Source organism: Carettochelys insculpta, chromosome 22 (assembly GCF_033958435.1).
Source record: "Carettochelys insculpta isolate YL-2023 chromosome 22, ASM3395843v1, whole genome shotgun sequence".
Lineage (NCBI taxonomy): Eukaryota > Metazoa > Chordata > Testudines > Carettochelyidae > Carettochelys > Carettochelys insculpta.
In genome coordinates, this window is record NC_134158.1 from 9,000,375 (window position 1) to 9,027,804 (window position 27,430).

A 27,430-nucleotide genomic window follows, 5' to 3' on the forward strand; every position below is an offset into this window, starting at 1 on the left:
TGTGGGGATTTTCTTCCCCTTGTTACGTTGCACGCATTTCCTACTGCCCTGTAGTATCCCTGGGTGTGGGCCTCAGTCCGCCTAGACGCTGCACCAATACCTAACAGCCGATGGGAGTTCTGAGCGGGATACTTTCTGCATGGATCACCCAGGGCCTCCCTAAACTAAGCCCAGGAGGAGGGGCCTGGCATTTTTAACTGGGCAGCTGGGAGCGGGGCAGTCTGAGCTGGCTGGGAGGAAGGGGAGAAGGCCAGGGCTCCGTCTTGGGGCCCCCCTTCTCCCCAAGACAGATTGTGCTGATGGCTTCTGGTTGCTGTGGCGACAACTCAGTTCTACGCTGTGTCCCTGTTGCCTAATGACCCTGCCGTCAGCCCCAGATACTTCAATTTCACGTCCCCCCCCACTAGGCTTGCGGAATTGAATCCCAGAAGATCAACCCTCACTTTGAGGGGTGGAGGGCTAGAAAGGAGAGATGATACAGCTCTCTGCTGCTAGGATAGAGGTCTTAGTCTCACCCTATCCCCATGAAGTAGCAGAGAAGTTAAACCTCCACATTTTACTGCCCCGCCTGTGCCTTTTTCTCCAATTGTAGCCCGCACAGGAGCAGAAGTACCAACGCTACCTGCTTTTCAGCCAGATTATCTTGAAACTATTTGGGAATGAGTCAATCTGGCTGCAAGGGGGGAAAAAATCAGATGTACCCACGGTCTGCCTACTGGTTGGCCCTCCTGTAACCACACCCCTGCTTCGGCCTCCTAGTCGGCTACCCAGTTAATGGGAAGGGAGGACAGAAAATCTGCTTCATCATGTAAAGAAATCTACCAAAACTAAAGGATCAGGCACATTACTCACCAAGTTAATGCATAATTCAGTTCTTTCCCAAATACACACTGACAGCCCATTCTTATTAATTCAACTAAGGTTTATTAAAAGAAGAAAAGACACAGAGCATTGGCTAAAAGATCATTGTACGTACAAAGCTGACCGGCATCCTTAGGTCTGTTTCACTGTAGCGATGTTGGTTTAGAATTGCATGGAGCCCTTGTCAGAGTCACGTCCTCATGCTATATTGTGTCCATATATCCAGGCAGTCCAGATGGGACTGGAGAGGTCAACTTACAACTCCAACTCCCCCTAGATAAAGCTTACAAAGGTCTAAGGTAAAAGGATCAGATCCTTCATAGACACTTCTGCAGCCTCTCAACAGCAGTGTCCTTGGGTGAATAATAAGTTTTCAAACTAACCTTCTATCTTCTAAACCTCGCAGAGAATTAAACAACATGGATTAACATAATTATCCACAAAGCAGTTCATAGTCAGTTTACCACAAAGTATACAGATATATACGTATCTAGGAGGAGTTCTTGAACAAACAGACTCACAGACGGACAGACACACTTCTAAAGTATATAGTAAGATGACATCATTACATCTAAGATTAAGCTAACCATTAAAATTTCCTTCTGACTTCTGAAGTAACAAAATACATTCCTGGACAGGAACCAGCTATAGGTAAACACAGATTACTACAATCACTATCTTCTAGGGCTTTTAGGGATTAAAAAAAAGAGCTACCACTACCAAGTTAGATATGCAGCTTCCTCTTATCATAACTCATCTCAAGGTCTGGGGTTGTTTGTGCCAGGAAAAAGGGAAGTGCTTGGAATGGAAATGTTTTCCATAACATGGAAAGGGATGGTCCAGTGACCAGAGGGGTGCTGTACTCACAGTGACCACTAGGGGCAGCAAGCCCAGAGGACACATACTGCCCAGTGACCACTGTGGTAAGGGGGGGTGGGGGGGGAGGAGAAAGCTGCTAACAGCCACCATCCACCCAGGGAGAAGGTAGAGGGGAAGGAGAACGCCCCTACCAGCTCACCCCAATGAGGCATATATATTAAATCCCAGAAGACTTACTCGGTATCACCCAGGTCCTTCAGGACAGGGGGCTCGTGGGGATGGGAGCTCACCCCTCCGCACTCCTCCAGCTGGGGACGGAGCCGACAGGATCTGTTTCTCTCCCTCCTCCTGGGGTGTGGGATGGGGCTCCTGAAGGCCTTTCTCGTTCCCCACTGTGGGGCCCAAATTACCTGATGTGTTATAATATATGATCCTGGTTGAAATTTTTCTCTCAGTCCAGGTACTTAGGGCGTCTCACACCTGTGTGAATTCTCCCAGGTAAAACAACGGACTGATCAGTTTCTGAAATTAATGCCAGTCTTAGCATTTACAGGGTCTCTACCCAGGGCAGGTAGCCTGATGTTGGGAAGGGCTGATCTGTTTTTGAAACCTTTCCCACAGGCACTCCCGAGGGTCAAATGCCTGTGTTGACAGGCTGATATGGAGCAAGAGCTGACCTGCGAATGAAACTTCTACAACAGTCCAAGCACGGATGTGATGTCCCCTGGTGTTTATGATGGCTTGACCTCTGTATGAAACTTTCCTCAGAATCCAGTCTCATATGGGGTCTCTCCCCCAAGCGGAACCTCTTATGGGTTCTAAGATTTCATCTTTCTGTGAAACTTTTCCCACAGTCCAAACACTTTTGGGGTTTCCTTCCTCTGCATTGGGCTTGATGTTTACGCAGCTCTGACCTCCTTAAGAAACTTTTCCCACAGTCTAAGCAGTTATGGAGTCTCTCTCCTCGGTGGATTCTGATGTGAAAAAAAGGGCTGACCTCCATTTGACATTGTCTCTACATACTAAGCGCTTACGGGATCTGTCTGCTGTTGTTTGATCACCTGTTGTTTAGCAACATCAGACCTTATTAATTTTTTCCAACAGTTTTAACATTTACGGGTTCTGCCTCCTATGTGGATTGCTCGATGCTGCATGAGGTCAGAATTGCGTAAGAAACTTTTCCCACAGTCTAAGCACTTCATGGGGTTTCTTTTCTTCTCTGCTGTGTGGATGTTCTGATCCGAAACAAGGACTGACCTCCATCTGAAACTATTCCCACAGTCTAAACACACATGGGGTCTGTCTGCTGAGTGGATTCCCGGATGCTTAATAAAGTCCGACCTCTCTATGAAATCCTTCCATGGTCTAAGCCCTTACGAGATCTATCTGCTGTGTGGATAGTCTGATGTTTAGCAAGATTAGCCTTCCGTATGAAGCTTTTCCCACACACTAAGCACTTATGGGGTCTCTCTCCAGTGTGGATGGCCTGATGTTTAACAAGATCAGACTTCCGTACAAAACTTTTCCCACACTCTGAGCACTTATGGGGTCTCTCACCCGTGTGGATGGCCTGATGAACAGCAAGGTCGAATCTCTGTCTAAAATCTTTCCCACACTCTAGGCATTTATAGGGTCGCTCTCCAGTGTGGATCTTTTCATGTAACTGGAGGGCTGACCTCCGTATGAAACTTTTTCCACAATCAAAACACTTATGGGGTTTGTCTCCTGTGTGGATGGCCTGGTGGTAAACGAGGACAGATTTCCGTATGAAACTTTTTCCGCAGACTAAACACTTATGGGGTTTCTCGCCAGTGTGGACACCCTGGTGTCTAACAAGATCACACTTCCGTATGAAGGTTTTCTCGCAGTCTAAGCACTTATGGGGTCGCTCTCCTGTGTGGACGGCCTGGTGAACAGCAAGGTCGAATTTCTGTCTAAAACCATCCCCACAGTCTGAGCACTTAAAAGGTCTGTCTCCTGTGTGGATTTTCTGGTGTGAAACAAGGTGAGGCTTACGTATGAAACACTTTCCGCAATCTAAACACTTAAAGGGTCTGTCTCCTGTGTGGATGGCCTGATGGTTATTGAGATCTGACCTCTGTATGAAACTTTTCCCACAGTCTAAGCACTTGTGGGGTCTCTGTCCTGTGTGGATGGCCTGATGTTTAACAAGATCAGACTTCCATTTGAAACTTTTCCCACAGTCTAAGCACGGATGGGGCCTCTCTGTTGTGTGCATTTTCTGATGCGACAAAAGGTGGGACCTCTGTATGAAACTCTTCCCACAGTCTAAACACTTATGGGGCCTGTCTGCTGTGTGGAAGGCCTGATGTTTATAGAGCTCTGACCTCTCTACGAAACTTTTCCCGCAGTCTAAGCACTTATGGGGTCTCTCTCCTGTGTGGATGGCCTGATGAAGGAGGAGGTCGAACCTCTGTCTGAAAGTTTCCGCGCAGTCCGAGCACTTGTGGGGTCTGTCTTCCGTGTGGATTTTCTGATGTGAAACAAGGGCTGACCTCTGGACGAAACTTTTCCCACAGTCTAAACACTCGTGGGGTCTCTCCCCTGTGTTAGTCACCTCGTGCGTGACAAGGTGTGACCTCCATTTGAAATTTTTCCCACTGTCAAAGAACTTCTGGGGTCTCTCTCCCACGTGGCTTCTCTCATGAGCCATCAATGCTGACTTCCCATTGAAATAGTTCTCCACCAAATGACTTCTGCCGTGGCTATTCAGGTCAGAGTGGTTATTGCTGCTTTCCCCATGGGTTAAGCCTGGAAGGGGTTGCTCTTCCGTACTTATTGTCTGAGTCGTAACAAACTCTGGTCTCAGGATGAATCCTCTCCCATAACCAAGCCACTCATGGTGGTTCTCTTCCTTGAGGCTTGTCTGCTGGGCTGAGGGATAATCGTCTTCTTCCTCACATTTAATAGATCCAGCCATTTGCTTCAAAGGGGGGTATCCCAGCAGCCTCTCTGACCTGGGCCAATTTCCCCAGGCCGCTCCCTGTTCCAACCACTGGGAAGAATCCCCTTCAGCTCTTCCCACCAAGGTCCCCTCTGGTCCCACTGCCCCAGGGACGTCCTGCTGTTCATTCCCCTCCTGCTTCTCACTCGCTCGCTCATCACCTGCTGGGAGGGAGAGACAATCCAGACAGGAGTCACTGTGCTGGGGGAAAGAGGAACAGCCCCAGGGGAAAACACAACACCCTGAAGCGTCACAGGCTGAGCAAATGGATTCTGCCTCCACTTCCCACCCGAACACTCACAGGGAAAGAAACTCCTGCAGCTCCCAGGGCAGGGAGAGCTGTGAGCAATATCTTCTCACTGCAGCCCAGCCCTGCGTGAGAGGAGGCAGAACTCAGGGCACTCACTCACCCCACAGTTTTGAGATGCTCAGCTTTTCCCTTCGTTCCCCAGATGGTTTCTGGGTCAGTCCTCACCTGTACCGGTGCCTCCTGGGATCTCTCTTTCCTCCCCAGCCTGGAGATCAGACACCCACGGCTCTTCCCCTGCTTCCAGCCGGGCGATCAGCTCCGGTTTGGGAACGGGGAACCCTGCGCAGGGGGGGAAATCAGACCAGATCAGGGGGTAGGGAGGGTCGAGAGAGCGTCTGTCACAAAGGACATTCCCTGAGTGGAACCCATCCCCAGGCTGTGCTGGGAAACCCAAGAGGGTGGGACCAGGGTCACTGAGCCCCCTGGGGAGATGCCGACATCTGGGGAGAGGAAGAGAATTCTGATGGCCTCGGTCGGCGTTCCCAGGATCTGGACAGTCTGGGGCCGTGATCATACACACAGCTTTGCAATTAAAGTCTTGCCTGCCTCTAAACCTGCAGAGCCCAGAGCCCTGCCAACGGCTGGAGCCAGGCCCAAGAAAGGTGGGGAACAGGGATTCTGCGTGCTAATGAGAAACAACAAACAAAGGAAATGCAAAGCTTCTCCGCCTAGAAACGTTAAGGGATCAGGAGAGGATGATTCAGCACGACCATGAGGTTCTGGCACCGGGTCTCACTGCTGAATGGGCGGAGACGCCAGCCACAACCACAGGACGTCTGTGCACGGTGGAACAGATTCTTACCCCTTCCACCTGACCGGGGAAGAACCTGCCCAGTGTCACACACACGCAGACCCCGCGGCTGCTAATCCCCGAGAGGCCGGGACGCCCTTACCCAGCGAGGTCACCGCCTGGTAGTTCTCCTGCATGACGGCCCTGTAGAGGGCTCTCTGAGTGGGGCCCAGCAGCGCCCCCTGCCCCGGGGGTGAAATACACAGCCACCTCCTCGAAGGTCACCGCCATCCAGGACTGCCCAGTGCTGCATCCCCCAGCCCCGCTCTGCTCTCACCAGCCATGTTACGCCCGCCCCAACCAACCGGGCCAGGGATTACCTGGGGCAGGGCAGCAGTGGGGTTAAGGGCAGCAGCATGGGGTCGCCTTCCCTCCATTTCCCACCCACCTGCACTCACGGCCACGTCACACCCTCATGGTGCACTGAGCCCCACTTCTCCACGGGTAGTTGGGAACCCCTGTGGCCACTGCCAACCGTCACACCTTGCCCCAGGTCATCCTCCCTGCTCATGGCCACGCTGCAGGGCCCCCAGGAGAAAGGAGCCTTGGGCAGCCACTGTACCTGTTCCTATGGACAGGACGGCTCTGCTGGCCCCTGAAACAAGAGTCCCTCACTAGCAGTCATGGGGAAAAACAAAAGCCACGGAGAGAGTTGGGGAAGTAGAATCGCCCCCCCGAGCCTGATCAGAGGAGCCAGAAGGCATCAGGAGGTGGGCAGAGAGATCCTGCCCTTCTCCCTCTGCGGACGGGATGAAGATCTGCTCACAGGCCTTGCACCTACTAGAATCATAGAATAAAAGAATCATAGAATGCTAGGACCGGAAGGGACCTCGAGAGGCCATCGAGTCCAGCCCCCTGCCCCAATGGCAGGACCAAGTACTGTCTAAACCATCCCTGATAAACATTTATCGAACCTGTTCTTAAATATCTCCAGAGATGGAGATTCCACAAGCTTCCTTGGCAATTTATTCCAGTGTTTGATCACCCTAACAGTTAGGAACTTTTCCTAATGTCCAGCCTAAACCACCCTTGCTGCAGTTTAAGCCCATTGCCTCTTGTTCTATCCTCAGACGCCAAGAAGAAAAGTTTTCTCCCTCCTGCTCATGACACCCTTTTAGATACCTGAATTAAATTGGAGATACACGTCTCCGAGAACTGGAAGGGACCTTGGGAGGTCACCTAGTCCAGTCCTCTGCCCTCTTGGCACCATACCTCACATCTATTTACCTCAACCCCTAGATGGCCTCCTCAAGGATTGAACTCACAACGCTGGGTTTAGCAGACCAATAATCAAACCACTGAGCTATCCCTCCCCCCAGAGCAGCACCTCTCAGGCTGTGTTCTGCCCCATGCAACAAGATGGTCCATGGAAAAGGTTTGATGCTAGCAATATTTTTCCTGCTAAAACATTAAACATGAAATTACATGCACGCCAAAAATACAAAGGTATCTGAATAGCATTTAGATTGCAGGTATATTAATATCTATAACACATTCACAATACTATCGTTATTATGCGATTCACGCCGAAACAATCTAAGTTGATTCAGATGGTTTCGGCACAAGTCGTGTTCAGAGAAATCACCGATGCGCCGGACAAAGTGGGTCTTTGCCCATGAAAGCTTGCGCACCGATAAATCTGTTTGTCTGTAAGGTGCCACAGGACTTGTCAGGTTTTTTTAGAGAAATCACAGGAGGCCACACCTGATATGAGGATTGTTCCTAATATTAAACAGCTTTGGGATCAAAACATGCCAAAACACGCTTCCCGGTGAAAAATTGTCATGTGTGACTTATTTTTATTTTCCAGTAGTTTTCTGTAAAAATAAGAAATTTATAAAAACAAAAAATTTAAAAATATTTTTCCAGCTCTAATTTGTTTTGCATTTCTTTTTCATAAAAATGTTCTTTAAGCTCAAAGGAAGGACAGTCCTTTTTTGAGCAATACTATATCATCCTTTTTTATTACTGTCCAAAAGAACAACACTAATCTTCCTTCCTTCGGCTGTTATGTTCATATTCTGGTTTGGGTTGTACTTAATCTTTAATTTTTAACCTTAACCATAGAGTTGCCAACTGATCTCCAACCAGGAGGACGTTAGTTGTTCATTCGGATGATTTTCTCTTGTTGTTTTTTGTTCTTTGTAAAATAAAATGTTTTAAAAACTGTAACTCTTTTAAATCAACTTTTGAGCATGTGGTAATTTCAGTATGAAAACCTTCACGCCCCTTCCCACAAACGTTACACTAGACAGAGGTTACGAAAGGAAGCAGATCTCTGAGCCACAGGGTGCGTCTATACTTACGGGGGAAGGGGGTGATTTTGCACATGTGGAAATGCAGCAAAATCCATCTCTCTGGGCTCAGACCTCGACCCTCGCACTCCAAGCTGGCGCAGGGAGAAAGGGATGGCGGCACAAGCCCGAAGACATCTGAGCTACACCGTGGAACAAAGTCGATCCTGATACATCGATACTAGCTACATTAATGGCGTGGCTAGAATTGCAAAACTGGGATCGACTTTGAGCCCTCGGATAGACCAGGCAACAGATGGGGACAGAATCCCGACAGCTTTCCTCTGCATTTCATAGCAACTGCTGTCTGATAGGCTCAGGTTACAGCCCTGAGAGGTTGGTCCATTTTCCCAGTACTGTCCAGAGAGGCTGGGTCCTGTTTGAGAAATTGGGGTCTGTGACTTCCCAACCATGGGCATGCTCAGAAAATCAACTCGTTTCTCACCCTGTCTCCTCCTGGCCCCCCCGTCCCCCCATCTAGCAGCTTCCTGACTCTCTCCTACCTGCCATGGCCTTTCTCCAGCTCCTGGAAAATGGGATGATCTGGAGCGAAGTCTAGACGTGTTTCCTCAGCCTGTCAGGGCAAGACGGGAAAAGAGGAGGTGTCAGAAAGGGTTGGAGTCTCGTCTCACTTTGGCCCACCCCAGCTCTCCCCCTGCAGACAGGCACTGGGTATGTCTACATTAGACAGCAGATTGACCTGGTCCTGGGCCACCTTCCAGAGTTCGATCTTGCACGCCTGGTAGATACATGCAAAATCAAATTACTAGGGGTCAGCAGTCAACCCCTGTACCTCTCGACACGGGTGAAGGCAGCCAGGTAAGCTGATTGCAGATAAATTCGTAGGATCCTAGAACACTAGGACTGGAAGGGACCTCAAGAGGTCATCGAGTCCAGTCCCCTGCCCCCTTGGCAGGACCAAGCACCAGCTAGACCACCCCCAAGAGATGTCTGTCTAACCTGCCCTTAAATATATCCAGTGATGGAATTCCACAACCTCCCCAGGCAGTTTATTCCAGGGTTTAACCACCCTGACAGTTAGGAAGGTTTTCTTAATGACCAACCTAAACCTCCCTTGCTGCAGTTTCAGCCCATTGCTCCTTGTCCTGCCCTCAGAGGCCAAGAAGAACAATTTTTCTCCCTCCTCCTTGCAATCCTCTTTAAAGTACTTGAAAACCGCTATCACGTCCCCCCTCAGTCTTCTCTTTTCTAAACTAAACATGCCCGGTTCTTTCAGTCTTCCCTCATCGCTCATGTTCTCTAGACCCTTCATCATCCTTGTTGCTCTTCTCTGGACCTTCTCCAATTTCTCCACGTCTTTCTTGAAATGTGGTGCCCAGAACTGGACACAATAGTCCAGCTGAGGCCTAATGAGTGCTGAGCAGAGCGGAAGAATTACTTCTTGTGCTTTGCTCACAACACTCCTGTTAATGCTGCCCAGAAGCATGTTTGCATTTTTTTTTTTTTGCAACAGCATCAGCCTGTTGACTCAGATTTACCTCGTGGTCCACTGTGACCCCTAAATCCCTTTCTGCAATCCACTTACCTAGTGTGGACCAGGCCGCTATGATTTGAGGACCCTGCCCAGCTGGGAAGAGACCCAGGGAATTAATTGCCCCCATGGCAGACCCCTCCCAGCAGAACTCAACCCACCAGGTCCCTCTGAGACCTCCCGTCACAGCATCTCTGAGCCCCCCACTGGGAAAAGAGCAAATCAAAGGGGCCACTTGGGGTGTTGCCCCCACAGTGTCCGTCAACCCCCCCCACCCCGGGGTCCCCTCCCCCATCCCAACAGTGCGGGGCTCCAGCTGGGTCAGCCACTGGCTTGTCCTCTCTCAGCTCACCCCTCTGCCTTGGGGGTGCAGGGCTGGATCCAGGCCGGGCTGGGAGCTGGGGACCCCCGGCCACACGTACTGCTCCTGGTGCCCCTTCCAATGTCTCCCCTGCCCCTTTTCCTCGTCTCCCCCCTGCCTGCGAGCAGCTGCGCCTGTCCCACGGACATGGGCCTTTCCTCTCATCTGGCAGATCAGCCACTGGCCCTGGCTGGGCCCATGGGGGTCACAGACACACGGGTGGAGGGCCCAGACCTAACTCACTGGCCAATCCCTGAAGGGGCCCTTTGGACAGCACCACCGTCCTGCCCAGCTCCAGCCCCTTCCCCAGGTCTCTCCATCACCTGCAGCCTCCGGCTCAGGGGCTGGGGCTGGGCAGAGCCCGGGGCTGGCACCGACCCTGGAGAACGCGCCCCCGGGGCTGGGCACAGAGGAAGCAGGACAGTTCTAAAGCCTTTCTCCGAAGACAGAGTGTGCCTCAGTTTCCCCCCCGTGTGACCCCTCGCCCCCCCGCATGCGAAGGTGGGGGATGGGGGCGTGTGGTCACCCCAAGAGGACAAGCAGCAGCCGGAGCCCTTGAGCGCCCCCTCGCCAGCCCCAGATGCTCCCTTCACTGCGGACCCCGCCCCCCCCCCCCTTCCGCGCTCCCCTCTGCCCCCAGCGCCAGGAGCGCGGCCCGTGGGCCCAGGGGCGCGGGGCCAGCGGAGCTCCCGGAGCAGCAGCCTCCGCTCCCCGCAGCGCGGCCCGGGCCCGGGGCCACAAACAGCGCGTGCGGCTGCCGGGCCCGGGGCGGGGATCGCAGCCAGCCCGGCGGGGACCACCCGGGGCCGAACCCTCCCCCTGCAGCCCGCCCGCCCGAAGGCACCGGGCACCGGGCACCGCTCCCGGGGCTGGGCCGGGGGCTCTTACCTTCCCCCCGAGCGCTGCCCGCCCTGGGCCAGGGGCAGGGGCAGGGGCTGGGCCGGGCAGGGCCCTGGCCAGGCTGGGGGCGCTGCCCGCCCGCCCGGGGAGCGGCTCCCGGGGAGCAGCGGGACTGGCCCGGCTGCGGCTGCGGCTGGAGGTTCCCCTCTCCCGGCTGCAACCAGGGCTCCGGGGCCCCGCAGCAGCCCCCGCCCGCCCGGGAGGGAGGGAGCCGGGGAGCAGAGGCCCCGCAGCGGCTGCCGCTCGCTTCCTGCGGCCGGCCGGGGGCAGCCAGCGATCGCTTCCCCCCGCGGCTCCGGCCGCCCCTGGGTCCTAGCGAGGCTCCCGCCGCGCAGAGAGAGAGACGCGCGGGGATGGGCTCCCCCTGCCTGTCTCTCGCTTCAAGCTCCGGAGGCAGCGCGAGGAGAGCGGCGGGCCCAGGGCCGCGCAGGGCGGGTGGCTCGGAGCGGGGCCCGCGACTCCCCGCTCCCCCCACCTCTTCTTTGTGCCATTGTCCAGCCCCGCGACCCCGACAACTTCAGTTCCTCGTTTAAAGCAAACACAAAAACTTGCTGTAAAAATGGTGTTCAGAATTTAGAAATAAGCACCAATAGTTTCTCCTGGCCTCGTGCAGGGGCCTGGTGCAGCCCCAGCCGCCCGCCCGCCCGAGCCCACCGGTGCCAGAGCCACCCACCGAAGCTCACCAACTCCCCGGCCCTCACCCACCCGTGTGAGCGCTGAGCCGTGTGCTACCCGGGCCTGCCCAAGCCCTCCCAGCCACCCATCCGAGGCCTTCAGCTCCCCCAAAACTAGGCACCACCAGTTCCCCACTCCTACCCCATCCTGCTGCCCTGACCCAGCCCCCCATCTTCCCCCCTCACCCCAACCCACACACACACACACACCTTTGCAGGAGGCAACCAGCTCCACATGGGCCTTAGCCGGCTGCCTGCTTTTTATAGCGGCTGCGCCGGGTCGCCCATGGAAATTGGCAAGGGCTGATAGCTGGAAGCAAAGGCCGGCTCTTTCTTGGGGGGCCTGGGTTGGTTGCACCCCCCTGGAATGTCTTTACCTCCCCCCCACAGTTTGGGAAACCATGCCCTAATCCCTGCCATGACAACAAGGTTGGGGTTAAGACCTCTGCCCATCCTGGGCCCAGCTGTAAGGACACGGCCTTTTTCTGTAACCACTTTGAAAGGCCTGTAGCCATTTGGGAAGTCTAAAGCCTCAGGCCTTCACGGCCAGCAGACGGAAAGAGCAGCAACCAGTAGCTGAGACACAGGCCGTCGTGGGCTCACCCCCCTTCTAACACAGTGTCACGCCCAGCTGTTATAGAGACCCTGTGCTGAGAGCACCCACAGGCACCAGGCAAAGAACCAGGTCCCCCGCTGGGGAAAGAAAACTGAAGTTTGACAGGGTTTGTGCGGCTGGGGGAACAGTTGGGGGTGTGGAATCCTCAGTCGGTGGTTCCGTTCCTCGCTTTCTCCCGCTTTTCGGAGGATCCCTCTGGCTCTGAGCGGTGTCTCTCTGTTGTGTCGTGAATGTGGCGAGGGGTAAAGCAATGACGGTGCTGTGCTGCGCCGGATTGGTGAAAGAATTCGGCTCCAGTACATCAGGATTGGTCAGGAAATTTGAGGCGTGTATTGGGTTAAAGTTTCGCTAGGCAGGACTCAAGTGGCACTATATAAGCTGGGACGCGAGAAGAAGACCAGCAGACTCAGGGGGAACCACAGGCCCCAGGGATGGGGCGATGGAGAAGGTGTTAGGTGCCTCCTGGATGGGCTAGAAGTTCCTCCATAGTTACAGGCTCCCCAGCCGGGACAGGTGGCCCAGCAATGGCTTTTTGAGTGACGGCTTCCTGCTTCTATCCAAACAGTTGCAGGGAGACATCCTGCAGCAGCCCTGGGCATACCAGTGCACAGGGCTGAGTAGGGGTACCCGAACCCGCAGCCCCTGCCACTCCTGCTGGCCTCAGGGAGATGCTGCTGGCAGCCCAGTGTGGTTACTGCCACCACCGCCCAGGCATCTGGCCACAGGAAGCCACACCTAACCCCTAAGCCCAGCGCCCCCAGGTCCCTATCTTGAGCCCCTCCTCACCCCCAAACCTCTTATTCCCTCACCCCCCTACCGCCTGCCCTGACTCCTGCTCCTCCAACACCGTAGCTTCATTCTGTCTGTCTCCTACCCCAACCCCAAAATAAAGTGACACCGAGTACAGTTGCAAGTGATTGAATACGCAAGTTCTTACCCAAAAACACACCGACGACCCCTTTGTATTCCCTCCACTCAGATTTATTAAAAGAAGAAAAGACGGAGAGAATTGTATAATAGATCAGCCTACGTGCAGACACAAACAGAGTCCTGCTGGCAGCGTCGCTGTCGAGTTCGTGCTTTGGAATGGCGAGGAGTCCCTTTTGGAATTCAGAGATCGGGGCAGTCCAGACAGGGTTGGAGAGCTCCGTCTCCCAGCTCCAGCTTGCCCCACATACAGCCGCAGAAGGGCTGAGAGGACAGGATCAGGTCCTAAGGAGACATTTTTGCTGACTCTCAAGACCACGATGGCCTTGGGTGAACAACTTCGGAATTAACAAAACACATTTCCTGGGCAGGAATGACAAATCAGTGGTGTAAGGTCAACAAATCACAGCCAGCTACAATCACTATCCTCTAGGGCTTTCCAGTGACTAAAAATGAATTGTGATAAGCAAGAGAATACCTTTTCCTTCCATGTCCTCTCTCCCAGAAGATTCCTCAGCTCATCATAAATCTAACCCTCCTCTCTACACCATAAAGTCACCCCAACATGGAATCTTTTCCCGCAGACAAGCACAAAGGAGGGGTCTCTCCTACATGGACAGATGGAGGTGTAACAAGGTCAGACCTCCTGAAGAAAGCTTTTCTCCCAGCCCACTCACTTCCGGAGTCTCACTCTTGTGTGGATTCTCTGATGGAAAACAAAAGGCCGATCGGTTTCTGAAATCTTTCCAGCCGTCCAAGCGCACACAGCACGGAGGGGCAACTCAGGCTATGGGGCGCCACATGAGGGGCCGCCCTTCATCTCAGTGACCGCAAGATTGTCATAACAAAGAGGGTTTCCCGGGACGGGGCAGTTTTGCTGACTGCCCTTACAGCGTGCCTAGAATTTGCAGAACGCGCTGATGGAACTGGAGCAGCGCTTCAAGGGGAGGCAGAGGGAGCCCACGGCTCTCACAACGTTGTGGGCCATCTGCAGGGACCTCACTTCCCATGCCCTCGCCTGCTGCGCTTGTCACTTTAGTGACACTGGCAGGAGGAAGACTCTGCAGACAGAAACCAGCAGAATAAGGCAACTCCATGCATGGGAAATGGTCAGCAAAAAGTCTTCTGGGTCACGTACAACCCCACTGTGACACAAGGTGAGCACCACTGAGACACACGGTCCCCCCTACTGTGCGGACTCACTGATGTTTATCCAGCTCTGACCTCTGTATCAAGCTTCTCCCATAAGCCAAGGACATTTGGAGTTTCCCTCATATATTTACATCCTGATGCTTAAGGAACCCTGACTTTTGCACGAAGCCTTTTCCACAGTCAAAGCACTGATGGGGTGTCTCTCCTGTGTGTATCGCTTGATGAGTATGAAAGGTTGACCTTCGTATGAAACATTTCCCACATTCCAAGCACTTATGGGGTCAGTCTCCTGTCTGGATTTTCTGCTCTGAAACAAGGTCGTCCATCCATATGAAACTCTTTCCTCAGTCTGAGGACTTACGGGGTCTCTCTCCGGTGTGTATGGCCTGATGATTAAAAAGGGCTGACCAGTCTGTGAAACATTTCCCACATTCCAAGCACTCATGAGATCTCTTCCTCATGTGTACCGCTTGGTGTCTCAGAAGGGTTGATCTCCGCGTAAAACATTTCCCACACTGCAAGCACTTATGGGGTTTCTCTCCTGTGTGGATGACCTGATGTGAAACAAGGGCTGATTTTATTGTGAAAGCTCTTCTGCAGATTAAGCACTTGTGGGGTCCCTCTCCTGTGTGGATGGCCTGATGGCTTTTCAGGGATGACTTCTGGGTGAAACACTTCCCACAGTCTGAGCACTTATGGGGTTTCTCTCCGGTGTGGAAGGCCTGATGATTCTGAAGGGCTGACCTTTTGGTGAAACTCTTCCCACAGTCAGAGCACTTATGGGGTCTCTCTCCAGTGTGGATGGCCTGATGATTCTGAAGGGTTGACCTCTGTGTGAAACTCTTCCCGCAGTCGGAGCACTTGTGGGGTCTCTCTCCAGTGTGGATGGCCCGGTGAGTGAGAAGGCTTGACTTCTGTATGAAACATTTCCCACATTCCAAGCACTTGTGGGGCCTGTCTCCTGTGTGGATGGCCTGATGTGAAACCACAGACGATTTCTTGGCAAAACCTTTTCCACAGATTAAGCACTTGTGGGGTCTCTCTCCAGTGTGGATGGCCTGATGCGTGACAAGGCCTGACATCGACCTGCAATTTTTCCCACAGACTAAGCACTTATAGGGTCTCTCTCCTGTGTGAGTGGCCTGATGGCCAATGAGATTTGACCTCTGTTTGAAACTCTTTCCACAGTCTGAGCATCTGTGAGGTCTCTCTGCTGAGTGGATTGCCTGATGATTTCTGAGGGACGATCTGGTTATAAAACTCTTTTCACAGTCTGAGCACTTATGGGGTCTCTCTCCGGTGTGAACTGTACGATGACTGAGACGTTGATATATGCTTCTGAAACATTCGCCGCAGTCGGAGCACTTGTGTGGTTTCTCTCCTGTGTGGACGGCCTGATGATTCCGAAGGATTGACTTCTGTGTGAAACATTTCCCGCAGACCAAGCACTTATGGGGTTTCTCTCCTGTGTGGACGGCCTGATGTGAAACAACAGATGATTTCTTGGCGAAGCCTTTTCCACAGATTAAGCACTTGTGGGGTCTCTCACCAGTGTGGACGGCCTGATGCGAAACGAGGCATGATTTCTTTATGAAACCTTTTCCACAGACTAAGCACTTGTGGGGTTTCTCTGCAATGTGAATTTTCTGGTGTGAAATAAGGATGCACCTCTGGGTGAAGCTTTTCCCACAGTCTGAGCACTTATGGGGTCTGTCTCCAGTGTGGATGGCTTGATGGTTTATGAGGTGTGACCTCTGTATGAAACTTTTCCCACAGTCTAAGCATTTATGAGGTCTCTCTCCTGTGTGGATTGTCTGATGGTATATAAGGTGGAACTTCTGTTTGAAACTCTTTCCACACTCTAAACACTTATGGGGTCTCTCTCCTGTGTGAACAGCCTGATGGTTTTTGAGGCTTGACCTGTATATGAAACCTTTTCCACAGTCTGAGCACTGATGGGGTCTCTCTCCTTTGTATCTTGTCTCATGTGTAACCACCGCTGACTTCCCAATCAAACTGTTCCTACCCTGAAGGCATTGAGGGTGTTTCTCTCCCATTTGGCTTATCCCAGCATTATGAAGATCTGAGCTATTAGTGAATCTCTCCCCAAGCTCCAAGCATTGAGGTGGTTTCTCCTCTGGACCCACTGTCAACATTGCCATCTGCTGTGGTCTCCGAATGAAGCTGTTCCCATCACCGAGCCATTCATGGCATTTCACATCCTTGGGGTTTGTCTGCTGGGCGGTGGGATCCTTGTCTCCTTCCCCAAATTTAACAGATTCATCCAGTCGGTTCAGTAAGGGGTATCCCAGAAAACCCGGCAAATTTCTCCAGGCTGCTTCGTGTTCCAGCCACTGGGAAAAATCCCCTTCAGCTCTTCCCACCAATGTCCCCTCTGGTCCCATTGCCCCAAGAACGTCCTGCTGTTCATTCTCCTCCTGCTTCTCACTCGCTCGCTCATCACCTGCTGGGAGGGAGACACAATCCAGACAGGAGTCACTGTGCTGGGGGGGAAAGAGGAACAGCACCCGGGGAAAACACAACACACTGAAGCGTCACAGGCTGAGCCAATGGATTCTGCCTCCACTTCCCGCCCAAACAGCCACAGGGAAGGAAACTCCTGCAGCTAGCAGGACGGGTGGAAAGAAATGTTCCTTCTCATCTGCTTCATCCATGGGCAGAATACATTTTTATGCACACGTAGGTATGTGCTCAATGGCACCACCAGCGGAAATACACAGCGCTGTGGGCGCTCTGCTGGTTAGCTGGGGGCATTGGGATTTCTCCTGAGTGGCCGCACAAGGTCTCAGCTTACAGGGAAAACTGGTGGAAAGCTGTGAGCGATGTCTAATCACCACAGCAGGCCCTGCAGGACAGGAGGAAGAACCGAGGGCCAAGACTGAGACTACGTTTTTGGAATCCTCATCTTTGTCCTTCATTCCCCAGATGGTTTCCGGGTCAGTCCTCACCTGTGCCAGCATCTCTTGGGTTCCCTCTTTCCTCCCCAGCCTGGAGATTGGACACCCACGGCTCTTCCCCTCGCTCCAGCCGGGCGATCAGCTCCGGTTTGGGAATGGGGAACCCTGAGCAGGGGGGAAATCAGACCAGGTCAGGGAGGGCTGAGACATCATCTGTCACAAAGGACGTTCCTTGAGTGGAACCTGTCCCCAGGCTCTGCTGGGGAATGGAGAACCCAACAGGAGTCCCCAGGGGAGAGGCCGACGTCTGGGGAAGTGAGGGGAACTTTGATGCCCAGAGTAGGAGTTCCCAGGATCTGGGCAGTCTGGGGGTTTCTGGCTACACTCATTCAGCAACACAGTTAAAGCCCTGACTCTTTCTCACCCTGCCCAGCTCAGGGCCCTGCCTGCGGCTGGAGTTAGCCCCAGGGAGGGAGCTGAACAGGGTTGTGTATGCCCGCGAGAAACAACCCTGCCAGGGCAACGCACCACTTCTGCCCCGTAACAATCAGAGGGGCGGGGATGGCTCAGCATGTTCGTCGGGCTTTGACACCAGGTCCATTGCAGAGGGAACGAAGGCACAAGTTGCTCTCACACAGTGGCTGTGCCCTACAGAACCCATTCCCCTCCCATCACCAGACCGGAGCCGGGAGCGCAGCCCCGACACGTTACAAACACCGCGAGGCCGGGACGCCCTTACCCAGCGAGGTCACCGCCTGGTAGTTCTCCTGCATGACGGCCCTGTAGAGGGCTCTCTGAGCGGGGCCCAGCAGCGCCCCCTGCCCCGGGGTGAAATACACAGCCACCTCCTCGAAGCTCACCGCCATCTGCAACGACCACAGGCCCCCGCTCAGTGCCTGCGGCACAGCCAGAATCTCACCGGCGGTGGGGAAGAAAAACTCCCAGGGAGCTCTACGAGCTGCAGAGCTTTAATATCCCACCCAGCCCGGTCAGAGCAGCCGCTGGGATTCCCGGGGGTGAGGGGAGGAGGCGAGAGCTCCTCAGAAGGGGAAAGGCTTGTCCCCTTCTAGCCAGAGACTCATGGGAAGCAGAACTATGAGCCCCACAGCTTCTCCTCCTGGGGGTCGGGCTCCAGCCTGGGAGCCTGGACTATGTTCCCAGCCCTAAGCAGGGGGCTTGAGAAGTGGGGGACTGTCTATCCTCTCACCCACCAGCCAGCTGCACTTGGAGAGCCACAGTGTAGAGTCCGAGCCTGGCTGACTCCCAAAAGACCCCCCACTTGAACCACAGCTGATCAAAAACTGGGAAAAACCAATGAAAATGCAGCGGGTGGGGGGGGACACCCCTAAACCTCTGCACTAAGCGGGACGGCATTTAAGGAAACTTCTCCAGCCTCATTTGCATCACAGATGGGACAGACCTTTGGGGGCCTAACTCACAGGGTGTGAATTCTTGGGATTGCCCATGTGTCTCGGAGTTCTGTACTTAGGCAAACCGCAAAATGCCATTGAAATATCCTTTTCCCAGGAGTCGGTAGCAGGTCCTCGGGGAGAGGTTTTTTTTAAAGGGTTGAAGCTTTATGCTGGTGTCTCCCACCTGGGAACTTCTGGCCCTCAGTCAATATTTGGGAATGAAGTTCTATACACCCGTGGGACACCAGAAGATGCTTTATGGCACTGGGTAGTGACAGAAGAGGACCCAAATCCTAACGTCCAGGGCTCTGCACATAGGAACCCGAATCTTAGCTGCCAGAACCCTACACATGGGAGCCCTAACCCTAGCTGCCAAGGTTGAAACCCACAGGAGTCCCAGCTAGGGTCCAGTGACTCTAGGCCTGGAACCAGTCCCTGCAACAGTCCTCGCTGCCAACTCTGCTCACGTGTTTACACCAGTGACGTCATCACAGGACCTAACACCAACCACATCATCAGGGCTCCTTTACCTGCACATCTACTAATATAACATCTGCCATCATGTGCCAGCAATGCCCCACTGCGATTTACATTGGCCAAACTGGACAGTCTCTCCATAAAAGAATAAATGGACATAAATCAGACATCAGGAACGGTCATGTACAGAAGCCTGTGGGGGAACATTTCAATCTCCCTGGACACTCAGTGGCCGATTTAAGGGTGACAGTCCTGAAACAAAAAAATTTCAAAAATCAAATGGAGAGAGAAGTCTCTGGGCTGCAATTTATTTGCAAATTTGACTCCATTAACCATGGATTAAACAGAGACTGGGAGTGGCTCGCAGTTTACAAAGGCAGTTTCTCTGCTCTGGGTGCTAATAGCTCCCCATTAGACTCTGACAAAGGCTCACATCCCCTGTCTGATCTGACTTGTTTTTTCCTCTTTTGATAAGTGCTGTTGATACTGGGCCATTTCCACCTTGCTGAATAGACCTTGTCAGCTCTGGCCCTCACTCTTACTGGGACCCCACTCTTTATATACCCCTCTGAAACCACCCCCCCAACTGATGCATCTGATGAAGCGGATCTTTGCCCATGAAAGCTGATGCTCCAAAATATCTGTTAGTCTATAAGGTGCCACAAGACTGTTTGTTGTTCTCGAAGCTACAGACTAACACAGCCACCTCTCTGATACCAGCTTGGGTTGTGGTTTCTATTGTTGGCAGCCTTGGGACTGGTGTTGGGGTTCCTGTGGATGGGACCATGCAGGCTAGGGTTGGGGTTCCTGCTCATGGAGCCCTGGGAGCTGGGGCTAGGGTAGGGTTCCCATGGGACCTAGCCTTGGAGTTAAACACCGGAATAAGTTACCTAGGGAGGTGGTGGAATCTCCATCACCGGAGATTTTGGAAAGCACGTTAGACAGACAGACACCTATCGGGGATGGTCCATATGGCGCTCGGCCCTGCCGGGAGGGCAGGGAACTGGACTTGATGACCTCGCGAGGTCCCTTCCGGTTCTAGTGGTCTGTGGAAAGAACGACTGGATCCCAGCTGGAGAGGGGACAAGGGACAGCGGCTCGCCGCCAGGGATGAAGGGCTGGTGGCGTTATGCAGCCATAGAAACTGGGAAGCGGATTCTTCTAGACACCGTGTGAGCATTATTAGGGGGGAAAGCGGGTTCGTTGGTCCCTGTCTCCTTTAGCAGCTCGGTAACAGCTTATCCAGGGAGAAGAGGGGCCCCGTGTGCCCTGGGAAATGGGAGCTCAGAGCTCGGGAAACGGGGGGAAGGAAAAGCCCATCTGATTCCCCCGCCCTCGGTAGCTTCCCGGGGCGGGGATCGCAGCCAGCTCGGCGGGGAGCAGCCCGCGGCCGAACCCTCCCCCTGCAGCCCGCCCGCCCGGGGGCACCGGGCACCGCTCCCGGGGCTGGGCCGGGCTGGGCCGGGCCGGGGGCTCTTACCTTCCCCCCGAGCGCTGCCCGCCCTGGGCCAGGGGCAGGGGCAGGGGCTGGGCCGGGCAGGGCCCTGGCCAGGCTGGGGGCGCTGCCCGTCCGCCCGCCCGGGGAGCGGCTCCCGGGGAGCAGCGGGACTGGCCCGGCTGCGGCTGCGGCTGGAGGTTCCCCTCTCCCGGCTGCAGCCAGGGCCCCGCGGCCCCGCAGCAGCCCCCGCCCGCCCGGGAGGGAGGGAGCCGGGGAGCAGAGGCCCCGCAGCGGCTGCCGCTCGCTTCCTGCGGCCGGCCGGGGGCAGCCAGCGATCGCTTCCCCCCGCGGCTCCGGCCGCCCCTGGGTCCTAGCGAGGCTCCGGCCCCCGCAGCGAGGGACCCACCGGGACGGGCTCCCCCTGCCTGTTGCTGTGTTACGCTCAGACGGGCCCATGAGCAGCATCTGCTCCGGGGCTTCTTTGCCAGGCGGGGCCCAGGACTCCCCGCGCACACGCCCCCCCCCGCTTGCTGTCACCCCTCGGACAAGGGGCGAAGGGGTCCCCGCTCCCGCCTGTGCTCTTTCTGCTGCGGCCCCTTCCCTGGGCAGAGCCGAGAGAGCTCCCGGAGCGGGGCCCCCCCAGCCCTGTCCGACCCCCGTGGGGCTCCTGGATGTGGTGATGCTGGCGGCTTCCCTCCCTCCCTCCCTCTCTCCCCGGGTGCCTGCTACCAGGGCTTCTCTCACCCACACACATTTCTTTATCCCTTCCCCACTCAGGGGCACACACGCCTTCACCCAGTCCCTGGGGCCCGAGGATTGAGCCTGGTGTGGGATAGCCCAGTGGGTTGAGCATTGGCCTGTTAAACCCTGTGTTGTGAGCTCAATCCTTGAGGAGGCCATCCAGGGATGGGGCTTGGTCTTGCCAAGGGGGCAGGGGACTGGCCTAGCTGACCTCCCAAGGTCCCCTCCAGGAGGCATGTATCTCTAGTTATTATTTAAACTCCCACCTTTACCCAGTTCCTAGGCCTGTGTTTCCCTGCAGGATCTGTGCCACTGAAAAAGCCTTACACAGTGAGAGTCTCATTCTCTATTTATTTGCAGCTACCAACAAGGCAGAATACAGCCTAAGCACTCAGTATTATGCTCACCAAGGCAGGCGGCCTTCCCCTGTTGGGCCAGTCAGCCTCTGGCTGCTGGTTGCTGCACCTCAGGGGCTGGGGGGGCCTTGCGAGCTGAGTCCTCCTTAAGGTGTTCCTTCTTCTTTCCTTCCTGCTTTTCCCTTCTTGGACCCCAGCTTAAGTAGTGGAGCTTGAGTCCTATTTAGCTGCACCTTGACCAATTATTTTAGTATAATTTTACTAACCAATCATAACCTACTGTAACAGAATTACCTAACCAATCACAACGCACCACCTTACCTGATTTACACCTGGCCCAATTAATTATGCAGGAGACAGGAGTAATTACAAACCAGACAGATTACACAGAAAACAGTGGGAAAGTGAAGACAATCATCATAGAATGAGGATTCTGCAACTTCAGCCATTGAGAAGTCGTTGCTTGCCAGACGCGAGGCTGTTCACTAAGGTTTCTTTACCCAACTTGAGATGTGTTTCTTTATCTGATAACAGCAGGCAGCATTCGCATGTGGTCTCCCTAACAGCCTGATGTGATACTAGTGTACTGAAGTGTAGATGGGATGGGATGTATGTGACCTGTAGCTTCACCGTTAATGGCTGTTGGAAAGTAACAGAGAGAGAGTGGTGTTAGTCTATATACTATCAAAACAAGAAAGCAGTCCTGTAGCACTTTAAAGACTAACAACATAATTTATTAGGTGCTGAGCTTTCATGGGATAGACCCACTTCTTCAGACCATAGCTGTACCAGAACAGACAGGTTGTGGGAAAAGCATTATACAGAGGTCAGAGCTGCAGGAGCAAAAATATAAACACATATTTTAAAAAAATGAATGAAAAATTAATATAATTTTCACTGTTTATTATTTATTAACAATAATAATAGTATATAATCTTGATATTAAATGCTTAAGTGCCTAATTTATTGTTATTACCTTAATTACAATGTAACCAGTAGAATTTTAACAGTTGTAAAGTTTCTTTATAATTTAAGGAGTTGAATATAAGTTATTTATTATGAGTGTACTTTATAGCTTCCAAACAACTAAAGAGAGAGCTAATAGGAAGGGTGACGTTTCACATCCCATAGCAACTTTATGTCAGAAGGAAAAGAACAAAGTTTTATCCTCAAATCTAGTTTTTGACATTTAATCTCTTTCTATATTTATTTTTGAAGAAACCCAAGGATGAGAAACTACTTTCACACATATATGTTGTGATGAAAGAATTTGACTGCTTTCTCAGGTAAATTTGAATATTCATATAACTCAAACAAAAATCAACCAAGGAGAGTTTATCAAAGCTCTCTTTTAAGGAAGAGTCACAGGAAAATTCAATTAATGAATCCACTTCTGATGCATTCAGTTGTAATATTTCTTCATTTTCGGTGTCAACAGTCCAGATATTAGTTTTCTAAGGACCGATATTTTTTTTTCAAAGGACCGGTACTGGGCTGCGAATGACACTTTGGGAAATGTTAACGTAACTACTTACATAAGGCAGGGTTAGGAGGCTATGCCTAGAGAGAGAGAGGATATCTCGCCACTCCATTGACCTTGAACTGATCTGAGGTCCCAGATTGTGATGGAAGCCAGGGATCCAGAGGGCAGGAGACAAGCAGAGCCCCAGCATGATCAGGCAGATGATGATGTCTCAATGGAACTGATGCAGACTTTACATCCAGGCATTAGTACAGTCCCTTGAGCAAGGGTAGGGGTTTTTGTAGAGACAGGACAATGGTTCAAGAAGAACACTGGATGTGTTGATGGGTAAACAGAGGTGAGACAATAGAGGCAGATCATGCCTGGCTGGGGTGATGTTCCTTGAAGGAGCTCACAATGCAACTAGGCAGTTTCAGCATTTTGGGTATCAATAGGATCCAGGACTAGAATGGGGCTGACAATGATTCATTTGGGGGTGAGCAGGCCCGGATTCATTAGCACCTGGAGCAGAGGTTTCCCATCAGGCAGTGCTTCTTTGCTTTTGGTACCCCGCAGCTCAGCGGGGTTCCTGCTTTGGAAGAGCTGTTCTCCATTTATTATGCTGATGCAGATGTCTGTCTGTTCCGTCTTCAATGCAGATGAGGCTGGGGGTGTTTCCTTAATCCAATCCCCCTTGTTGGTGGGATTTAGGGGTGTCCACCCCTGCCAGTTTCAGTGCTTTGTCTTTCATTCAAGCAGAGACATGGGGGGCGGGGTTTTGTTTTCCATGACAACAAGAAGCCCTGCATGATGCATCTGATGAAGTGGGTCTTTGCCCACGAAAGCTGATGCTCCAAAATATCTGTTAGTCTATCAGGTGCCACAGGACTTCTTGTTGCTTTTGAAGGTACAGACTAACTCGGCTACCACTCTGATACTTGCTTTCCATGAGTGTCACAACCTGGCTCCCCAGGGCACAGGGCTGATAGTTGGTCCTGTGTTACGGAGCTGTTAGGTACCACAAGCTAATGCCAGGCTCATGTTGGAGATGACCCATCACTCATAGTACGGCTGAATGATAGAGGTTTGGCCAGGCTTGGTCGTAGCAGGATCAAGCCTGAAAATGCCAGGGCTTTGAGTCTCTGTTCTGACCTGGTCCTTGGTATAGGGTTGAGAGAAGCTAAGGCAGAGAACTGAGAAACTTGTTTGTTCAGTTCTGAGCGTACTTTGAAGAAAATGCTTACGTGTAAAAAATCTTGTAAGGAGGCTCCCTAGAGGAGTTTTAATAAATTGGCTAATTGGTTATTCCCCTCCATTCGGCACTGGTGAGGCCACATCTGGAATATTGTGTCCAGTTTTGGGCCCCCCAGTATAAAAAGGATGTGGATATGCTAGAGCAGATTCAGTGAAGGGCAACCAAAACAATTAAGGGGCTGGAGCACAAGACAGATGAGGAGAGGCTGAGGGATTTGGGCTTGTTTAGTTTACAGAAGAGAAGACTGACGGGAGATTTAATAGCAGCCTTCAACTTCCTGAAAGGGAGCTCTTAAGAGGAGGGTGAGAAACTGTTCTCAGTGATGTCAGATGGCAGAACAAGGAGCAATGGTCTGAAGTTACAGAGGGAGAGGTGTAGGTTGGATATTAGGAAAAACTATTTCCCCAGGAGGGTGGTGAAGCACTGGAATGTGTTACCTAGAGAGGTGGTGAATTCTCCATCCCTCAAGGTTTTAAAGTCCCGGCTTGACGAGGTCCTGGCTGGGATGACTTAGTGGGGGTTGATCCTGCTTGAAGCAGGGGGCTGGACTAGATGACCTCCTGAGGTCCCTTCCAGCCCTGTGATTCTGTGATTCTGTGGCTAAGTACAAGTCCCTAACATCGACAAAAGGAAGGAGACAGTACTGCAGTCTGCCTCTGAGACAAGGCCTTTTGCACAATTAATTAACTGCAGGAATAAATTTGAGACCTACTTAAGAATCTTAGACTCCTACGGCTGGAAGGGAGCTCAGGAGGTCACCGAGTCCAGCCCCCTGCCCAAAGCAGGACCAACCCCAACTAAATCATCCCAACCAGGGCTTGGTCAAGCCGGGACTTCAAAACCTCCAGGGATGGAGATTCCACCACCTCTCTCAGCAACACATCCCAGTGCTTCACTATTCTCCTGGGGAAATAGTTTTTCCTCATATCCAACCTACACCTCCCCCTCTGTAACTTCAGACCAAGAAAAGGTACTTGGCGTGTGTTACTAGTTGAGGCGGGCACCCTCCTGGCTGTGTTGGCAGTGAGATAAGAGCCTGTGTCCATAAAAAAGTTTCAGCTATGAGCCCACCAAAGGAGGCCAGCATATTTGTAAACGAAAGGTGTGTTTGGAGCAATAATCTACCCACCACCCCAAGGCATAGACAAGTGTTCTGTTTGTCTTTCAGAAACGTGGGAAAACCAACCCATCCTTCACTCTTGCAAGCCTTGGGAGGCAGGCCTGTCCTCGCCTACAGACAGCCGCCAACCTGAAACAAATTCTCACCAGCAGCTATGGACCACAACACAGTAACTCTAAAGCTGGAACCAATCCCTGCAACGAACCTCACTGCCAACTCTGCTCACATATCTACACCAGGGATATCATCACAGGACCTAACATCAACCACACCATCAGGGGCTCCTTTACCTGCACATCTACTAATATAATATCTGCCATCATGTGCCAGCAATGCCCCACTGCAATTTATACTGGCCAAATTGGACAGTCTCTTTGTGAAAGAATCAATGGACATAAATCAGACATCAGGAACGGTAACAGACAAAAAGCTGTAGGAGAACATTTAATCTCCCCGGACACTCAGTAACAGATGAAAAGTAGCAGTCCTATGACAAAAAAAAACAATTCAAAAATAGACTGCAAAGAGAAATTTCAGAGCTGCAATTCATTTGTAAGTTTGATTCCATTAACCAAGGATTGAACAGAGCCTGGGAGCGTTTGGCCCATTACAAAAGTAGTTTCTCTGTTCTTGATGTTCACACCGCCACATTAACTGCTGATAATGGGCCACATCCACCCTGACTGAATAGGCCTTGTCAACTCTGGCCCGCCCCTTGACTAAGGCTTGCTCTTTAAATCCTCCTCTGCATCTGACAAAGCAGGTCTGCCCACGAAAGCTGATGCTCCAAAACATCTGTTAGTCTATAAGGTGCCACAGGACTTCTTGTTGTCTTTGAAGATACAGATTAACTCGGCTACCTCTCTGATACAGGAAAATCTGGTATTTCCTGAAGAACAACCTAAAACACCCTGGATCCTCTGCGCCTACAAACAGTGTGGTGTTGTATTTTGTGATTGTGTTTATCTTTTTTGGAAGCATTGTTCAGTTGTGTATATTGCTGAATATACATGGAGGTTCACAATACTTCAGGCCACGCAAAACCCAAACCAAGAAGAGGTAAAAGACACTGCAGGTATAAGATTCTGCCCTGAGTGTTTCAGAGTCATGGCTTCAGCTTTCCACTTTTCCGTCAAGGCCGTGTGTTATCTGATTGGTTGCTAGTAAGGAGGCATTATCAGCTACTCCTTTAACTGGCCTGACCTTTGAGGGAGGGGTTTTTCATGAGTATATTAAGCTCCAAAATATCTGTGAGTCTATAAGGTGCCAAAATACACTCACAACTTAACAAAGAAGTTTCCCTGTTCTCAGTCTTAGCCTCTCTATACCCCATACAACGTATCAGGGCAGGACTGAAACCCAGAGCCCTATCCCTTTCAGGCTGGATCCTGCTACGACCGAGGGTATGCACAACCTTAAAATGTTCCTTCCCAGCCAATAAGTCGGAGAGTTGGCTATTCAATCTCTCTCCTTACTCAGTCATACGACGACTGCTGGGCATATATGTTTAAGACAGAATATTTTCCCAACCTGCCCCTCACTGCGGGGAGCGGAGGAGAGATCTTTTTGGTGGGGGGAGTAAGGCAAGAACAAGCGGCTTATTAGGAACACAACGGAAAAGCAGCTAACACCTGCTTTGTAAAACAAACCACTCCCCACACACCGAGCTCTGCCAGGTGCTGCTAAGTTTTTGCCAGTCTGTAACTCACCCCACCCGCAGATCAGATGGGCAGGGAATGAGATGGGCTCAGATTCGGTTTCGGTCCAGCCGAAGATCCCTCACAGAGACGTCTTGTTGAGATAAACTGCGGGTCAGAGTCAAACGCCTCTACACCATCTTCTACAGGCATTACAGGTCTTATCTGCAGCCTCTGCTGTACAGCATGAGCTCCATCCTGCCACACTCATCGGAGCCAGCTGAGAACGGATTCCCCACTCCTCGGCTTATACCGTCCCTGCATTACCTGGGGTTCAGGCTGGGTGTAGGCTCTGCAGATTCGAGTCTGCTGAGGTTGGGCCCTTTGCTTTATTCAGCCTCCTGCTCCTGGTTGCTATCCCCCCCTCAGAGGAGGAGGTGGCTCAGATGTTCC

At 52.4% G+C, this 27,430-nt stretch overlaps 1 protein-coding gene across 1 annotated transcript; it reads right to left on the reverse strand.

Annotated features, from left to right (window-relative positions):
- Positions 1 to 901: 901 nt before the first annotated feature.
- LOC142024677 (uncharacterized) lies at positions 902 to 20,718 on the reverse strand. The gene is given in 13 exon segments (XM_075016830.1): positions 902 to 2,664; positions 2,667 to 2,730; positions 2,733 to 3,034; positions 3,037 to 4,809; positions 5,121 to 5,234; positions 8,052 to 8,182; positions 8,543 to 8,613; positions 10,781 to 11,104; positions 14,293 to 16,628; positions 17,131 to 17,244; positions 17,819 to 17,945; positions 19,022 to 19,220; positions 19,859 to 20,718. Coding segments are annotated over 12 exon segments (5,739 nt in total). The 5' UTR covers positions 19,055 to 19,220; positions 19,859 to 20,718; the 3' UTR covers positions 902 to 2,314.
- Positions 20,719 to 27,430: the final 6,712 nt, after the last annotated feature.